This window comes from Oncorhynchus mykiss, chromosome 4, assembly GCF_013265735.2.
Source record: "Oncorhynchus mykiss isolate Arlee chromosome 4, USDA_OmykA_1.1, whole genome shotgun sequence".
In the NCBI taxonomy this organism is placed as follows: domain Eukaryota; kingdom Metazoa; phylum Chordata; class Actinopteri; order Salmoniformes; family Salmonidae; genus Oncorhynchus; species Oncorhynchus mykiss.
This window is the reverse complement of record NC_048568.1, coordinates 17,740,000-17,747,107: the sequence shown is the minus strand read 5'-3', so window position 1 is coordinate 17,747,107 and position 7,108 is coordinate 17,740,000. Positions and strand designations below refer to the sequence as shown.

The following is a 7,108-nucleotide window of genomic DNA, read 5'->3' as shown; positions in this document are numbered from 1 at the left end:
GGAAGAACAGTGTCACATCCCACCAATAGAGTTTCAGACACTTATACAATCTATGCCAAGGTGCATTGAAGCTGTTCTGGTGGCTCAATGCTCTATTAAGACAGTTACCTGTGGCATTATAATTAGATGACAATTGACTTGCATATGTAATAGCTTAATTATTATTTATTGAACTGTGGTTTATTTATTTAACCTTTATTTAACTAGACAAGTCAGTTAAGAACATTAAGAACAAATTCTTATTTACAATGACGGCCTAGGAACAGTGGGTTAACTGCCTTTTTCTGGGGCAGAACGACAGATTTTGACCTTGTCAGCTCAGGGATTCAATCTAGCAACCTTTCAATTATTGGCCCAACGCTCTAACCACGAGGCTACCTGCCGTCCATTGACAACGTTTTTATTTTTTTGTATCTATGTCTTGTAGTAACTGGAAACTCAAATGGAAGCTGGACTGGAGTCGAAATAGTTAAGCGGGGACAGGCACAAATCACTATTGTGCTCGTGCACGGCGAATTGTAAGGATGTGAACGCGCACCAAGGTAGTCCCATTTGGTTCCTGGGGAGAGAGAACGGAGTGCGATAAACGAGAGAGAGGGACGCGGAAACAGCAGGAGCGGTCCGCGAGAGAGGTGCAGCGACCGGTGACAGCTTTTCACTCGAACCGTATAGAGACCAAATAATTGCTGCATTTGTCTTTTTTTTTTCGTGAAGTTGTCGGATCAGAGGCTTTTTGTAGGGACAAGGGGATCTTCTGTATAGAGAGTATCTTTCGGGATTCAGAATGTCGGGGAGCAGGGAGGAGGAGCGGCGGAAACTAGCTGACATCATTAACCACTGGAACGCCAACCGGCTCGACCTGTTCGAGATCAGCCAACCCACCGAGGTGAGTCCGTGGACCTTCCCCGAGTACAGGCCGCACCAGTCGGAAAAGAGACGATAATTCCCCAGTGCAGTGGGAACTAGCTGAGGGAAACGCGCCTGATGAATTATTAAAAACTGGCAACCAAACACGTTTGTTAACAAATACCTGTAGAGTACTGTTGAAATGCAAAAATGAGTCTCAACAAAGTGCCTAACCCACACCTTAGTTAATCGCAAACCAAACTCGAGAGCAACCAACCTGTCAACCAGATAGCTAGCCTAATGTTTGTGAACGTTAGCTAGCTAGAAAGACGTCTCGAACCGGGGTTTCTTGCGTCAGTGGGTGGTGCACTAACAGCAGCACGCTCTAGTTGTGGCGAGTGTATGCAATGCACGACGAGCTGCAACACAATTTATCCAACAGATCGCGTAAACTTGCAACAATCATGTCAGTCACACTTAACTGTATTATTAGATCGCTAACGTTATCTAGCTAGCTAACAGTAGCATCTAAACAGACGCAATCCGACCGGCGTTAGTTAGCTAGCTGGAAAACACAGACTCCGAAGCTAGTTACAGACAATTCAGTTTTGTATTTTGCAGTTATTTTGCTTGTTTTAGCTACATTCATTCAAATTATAGTTATACCTACACGTGGAACACGCACTTAGATACCAACCCCGTCATATCGCTATATTTCCGTCTAAGCCTTCTGTATTTCACCACCGTGATGAGGGCTATCATTAGCCGGCATCAAACTAAAACCACAGAAACCTAGAAAGATAAAACAACGGCGATTCGCTGGATAGCTAGCTTAGATATCAGCTAACGTTATCAATGGTTGAGATGACGATCAAGCCATTTTGAATGCCACCAGGTCGTTTGGTAGGTCCAATAAACAGTTTTCTACTTTATACGTGTTTACTAAGATAATGTCTAGTGTTTTGGCAATACTAGTACTGTAGTGGGCAAAGTAAACTAATGATTATGGCTTATCCTACTACTACTGCATCTCTCGATATAACCAGATGGTTAGCTAGGCTAAATCCGTTTTAAAATGGTCTAAATACTGACCATCGATTATGGTTTGCTACCAATCTCTGTTCTAATCAAACCACTAAAATTAAACTTGGGTCTCGTGCAGATATTTCTGCATCCAACTTGCACGTGGTTTTTGTCTGATGGGGTTTTAGGTCTAGCTAAGATTTGGTGGACTGTGTGTGCTGTTTGCCACCCGTAGTCAAGTGTTTTTACGCGCGCAGGTAGAAGCCAGCCACCCCCACCTCTGAGTTGCAAGTCAAAGCATTGGGGGTAACGGGGGACCCCTCTCATCCGATTAATTAGCTTTGGACAGCAGGACCGCTTCAGGCCTATGGCTGACGTAACTAACTTGCTGCGGTGTTCTGGGAATCCTGCAGTCCTGAGTCAGTATGCCCCCTCTTATTTCTAGGTGCATTATTTTTGCATTTGCTTGAGCAAAATGTATTTAGTGTTGGTTGGATTAACATGTCTCACATGTAACATACACACCCCTCCCCCTCTAGCCATTGCTCCCCACACCCACAAGTTGCTCCCCTCAACCATAATGCATGGCAATTTTCAGACAATTTTGAATTTTGTTTATTGCTTATGAGCTTGCCAACAAAATGTCAGGGATGTTGTCAGTTTTCGTTACCATAATGGAGGCCTTCTGAAAATGTTGCCATTTTTAGCCATGACAAGAGGTCCTTAAATCAAGATTTTTTTTTGTATTGTTAATGACATCGTTTTATAGCATGACCCCATGGCTGGTTATTTTAAAGCAGGTTGGCCAGTGTTTATTTTCTTCCTCCCTCTGACTATGTCCTGTGGAATTCACTTCCTCTCATTACATTACCACACAATCATATATAGAAATGAGCAAATTGGGTTTGTTTGTAGTTTGTATGAAACTGCTTCTTTTCGGGCATACTGGTGGCTTGTGGATAGCAGGGGAAAAAACAATGTTTGTTCTCCTTACTCTTGATAAATAAGATATTCAATAAGCTATAAGATATTCAACTGGTTGTAACTGCTGACCAAGTCTGTCTCCTTTGGAGTATGGACAAAATACCAGCAGTCTTAAGGGCTTGAATGTTAAAACAATCCAAGCAGCATTTTCTTCTCCAATTTAGTATTGATCCTCATTAGCTGCGGGGCTTGAGAGAGGGTGGATGGAAACTTTTGACAGGCCCAAATCAACGCCCTGTGCATCACTGCGTCGTGTCAGAAGGTTGAGTCTGTCCGTGAGTAAACCGCTTTGTTGCCGTCAGTGTTTCCGTTCTTCCCTGTGGAAGCTAGTGATTTGATTGTTGGCGTCAGTGGAACGGGTGCACTGTTTAGGCCCTATCACATCCCTCCCCGGACTTGCAATGTGTGCCCACTGTGATCCTGCGAAGTGTGATTGTTTAAACGGGGCCACCTGGGTTAAAGCTAGGTATGTCATCACTCTGGGTGGAATTAACCAGAAATGAAGCGCTATCCTCTTGTGTGGCACTGCTGCCAACCGAAATAAAGCACAGCTTGTTTTTTGTTATATTTTGAATGGAAAGAGGACTGAGTCAGTGATCAGAGCAACATTACGTATAACCTAACTGACCGTCTGATCCTTTGATGTTTAGTCCTAGTTTGTTTTTAACCATGCTGCTGTGAATCCCATGTTAACATCTACTTTCGTCATCCACCAGCAAAAGGCTGTGATGTCATGTGGCCGTGTTTGTTATTGTTCCGGGTCATCATGTATGACGGTGGAGAGCTTCTGGTCCTGCAGGTCTCCTCTCCAGCATGTGACTTGCCGCTTGACTCACTATTGCCATGGCAACAACATACTAGTGATGAGCACAACACAGGACTTCTTGCTTTGTGCCCTATCAGCAAAGTGGACAAAGTCGATACCAACGGCGCATTATACATTCATCTCTACTGTGTCAATTCACTACAAGCTTTCATATTAACTGATACATCGGAGGTCGTGTGAAGGATTGTTTCATACAAAGCCCTATGATATGCTTCATTTTTGAGTGTATTGGATATCGTTATTCTCAGGGTTGTTTGTAATTGGAAAAGGAGAATGTGTCAACAAGATAAATACACACGGTCCACACACACTCCCCAGCTGGCATATGCTGCAGTTTGTATAGAAAATAGTTTGTCCACAAAATGTTGTCTTCACGCCATGCAGAGTAGAGTAGGCTACATAAAAAATGTAGCACAGAGGAAATGGACCTCTTTGTTACATCTGCCATTAGTGTGTTTGCATTACTGAGTGGCTCCCAGTACTTTAGTAGACCATCCATTCCACATGGGCTGATTGGTATGTGGTTTTAGGGAAACGGATCTATCACCCTAGATAAAAGAGCACAACTTTAGCAGATGGAGCCTGTCTTGCTTCATAGTCTTGAGATTAAATTGATCAAAGACGACGTGTTATTAGATTTGTCACACACCCATTTTCTTTACACTGTGTCATTTCAGGTTTACAATCTCCATGGAGATTCTTTCCCTGCATTTAAATATGTGCACACACAAGCATCCTTGTGTGGGCGTTCGCTGTGTACTGTAATTACACCGTACACAGAATAGACAAGGTGATTTACAGTTCCCAACAGCTGTAATTTGTGATTTTATAATCCAGACAGTGGTAATCTGTGGGGACCTTGGAGTGGGCTGCCTGGGATTAGCACATCCTGACTGTCTATTTGGCTCAGTCATTCCCTCTGTGATTTTGTTTGTTGCTGTTCATACTGGCCAACACTTGGCTCCTCTTCATTGGGCCAAATTTATTATCCACTTAAAGTTGGAGACATGCATTGTAATATTTGATTACCACTGCCGGTGTTGTTGAACAGTTCACAAGATGACTAGGCTGGTATTTGCTGAGCTATTGGAGCTATTGGCTTTTGACTTGAGGGGATGCTGAGGTTTGGACTTGCACGTATCGTTCATCCTACAGTGTGTGTGTGTGTGTGTACTACTGTGTCTTGTCTCCTCCTCCATTAACAAATCTGTTCAACTCTCTGCTACTGGGAAAATGGAGCTGTAAGTGTGTTCCATGTCATGGCTCAAGGCCTAATGTGTGTGTGTGTGTAGCTGAGAAAGCTCTGTCAGAGTAATGGCTCCCACCCAGTTCATTAAGAAGTGGGCCAAAGATCACAACCACATCTTGTCACTTACTGGCTTCAAATGGAATTATGGCCCTTATGTCTCATCTCCACACTGGCTATTACACATCCTAATCTATCAACTACACTGCCTGCTGCTGTATTATGTTGGGTGATCTAAATCAGCTGAATAACAAAAATGAGAACACATTTTCATGGATATAATTCTCAAATGGTGCTCTTTGACTAATGGGTCACAAGATGTGGGGATGGTGACTTTCTCCCCCCCCCCCCCCCCCCTCCCCTTCCAGGGCACATTGAAAACACCTGGTATCATATGTGGATCTCTCTCTCACATGTACACAAGTGCCCTGATTAGTGGGCTCAGCAGAGAGGTGGTGGTGGTCTCTGCTGTAGGAGAGGCCTGGCCTTGGCTTGTCAGTCCCATAAATCCTCAGAGGCCTGACGGTCGTTCCAGTCCGCCTCTGCCCTTTCCTCACTCGACCACACAGCCCATCTAGCCCCCTGATATGGTTGTTCCTTGAGTCACTCAGAGCCAGACTCAAGCCTGTAGGCCTTTGTGACCTCACACGATCAGATCATTTTGGGCTGATGACTTGTCTGTTTTGGTATTTACAATCAATAGAGATCTGCCCCACAACCTGGTATTTTCTTCCACTCTCTCTTCTGACTGGAGGAAATTTAAATTTGCAGGCCCGGTGTCTGATATCAGGCTTATTGTTGCAGGACTTTTCTCATGTGAAAAAACCTCATCTGATCGTGTTGCGTTGAGTCTGCTTAGCTAGGGGTAATTGAAACCTACCTCAGCCGCGCCTTGTCCTTTAGTTACAGGGAATGTCTCCTTCCATTTGAACAAAATGTCTTCATGTTTCTGTCTGCCAAATAGTTTGTGGTCTTCTTTCATATTCCCGGAATGTTGTCTTTTTGTTTAGTACAGCCTGTCAGTGGCCGGGGTGGTGTTTTGGTGTGTGGAATGTCTCTCATGCATGTTTATGAACAACAGTCCGATGCTAGGATAGCATGGGAGCTGCTGCCGCTGCCAATTTAGCTTTTAGAATGACCCTGGCATGAACTTAGACCTCCTACAGTAGGTGACTCCTGCCTAGCTGCTCCCTTCAATGGTGTCTGGTGATCATTGCCTAGTTGAGTGAAAACATGCATATCCCTTGTACAGGATTCTCCTTAATACTTCTGGAGAATATTGTAACTTAAACAGATTAGCACAATCTTCAGGGCTAGGTGTAGCCTAATACTCCGGTCCAGTCCACACATTATCCAGATGATTACGTGGCTGCCCTCCCGTTTAGTTTGAGTGATGGTCACATTAGGGACCAACCTTCTAGCTTTGAAAGCACACACAAATCCCTAGAACTGTGAAAGGTGAAGACACATTAAACCTCCATTTTCTCCTATGACGAGGAACAGAAGGCAGGAGGAGAGAGCGATTTTAGAGACGGCAGGACTTCCTCTTCTCATTTTCAACCTGCTGGGAGAGCGCCTTCCTGGCAGAGCCAGCCTAATGCACGTGCTGTTCACTTCCTAATGTCCAAGTGGTGCTTCACTGATAAACTAGATATCCCAGTTGAATGGCCATGGTACTGTGCACAATGTAGCCTATACATTAACCTTGTTGTGGTACTTGTACGCATACATACATATATTTATTTAATTTCTTTCTCAGTATGACGAGCAATGAGTGAATGTTCAGCTGGTTGTCTTTTGTCTTCCTGATTGGCTTTGAGTTTCCTCCTGAATAATGATCTATTCTCAGGTTGTTTCCCTTGGATTAGGAATGCTGCATGCCTGTATCTCAGAGCTTCCTGGAACTATGACATCATCAAACCCCTTTTTGTATGCCTGATGGTACTGTATGTCCTGCTCAGACTCTTTGATGCTGCCTTTGGCAGTGCCGGCGACTCATCTCTGACCTTCTCTGATCAAGCCAACTCCCGTCAAAGGCATCTATTCAAGTATGTTAATGATGGTGGGTGGCATCATATCCCAGTAGAGTTTTTTTTATTTTTATAGCAAGATATTGTAGTTTTGATCAGTCAACAAAAGCATGTTACATTCTGTAAGCGGCAGAAACTCCAGCCGTCTTGTGG

At 44.0% G+C, this 7,108-nt stretch overlaps 1 protein-coding gene across 9 annotated transcripts in view; it reads left to right on the top strand.

Moving 5' to 3' along the window:
- The first annotated feature begins 473 nt into the window (after window positions 1–473).
- Window positions 474–7,108, top strand: part of LOC110521052 (afadin) — a 117,405-nt gene continuing 110,770 nt past the window's right edge. For 2 of the 9 annotated variants that reach the window (XM_036975787.1, XM_036975784.1), the window contains exon 1: window positions 475–886. In XM_036975787.1, the coding sequence (XP_036831682.1) occupies window positions 785–886 (102 nt within the window). In that variant the 5' untranslated portion in view covers window positions 475–784. Of the gene's footprint in view, window positions 887–7,108 lie in introns of all 9 variants that reach the window. The other 7 variants (XM_036975791.1, XM_036975790.1, XM_036975788.1 and 4 more) reach the window with 4 other exon arrangements.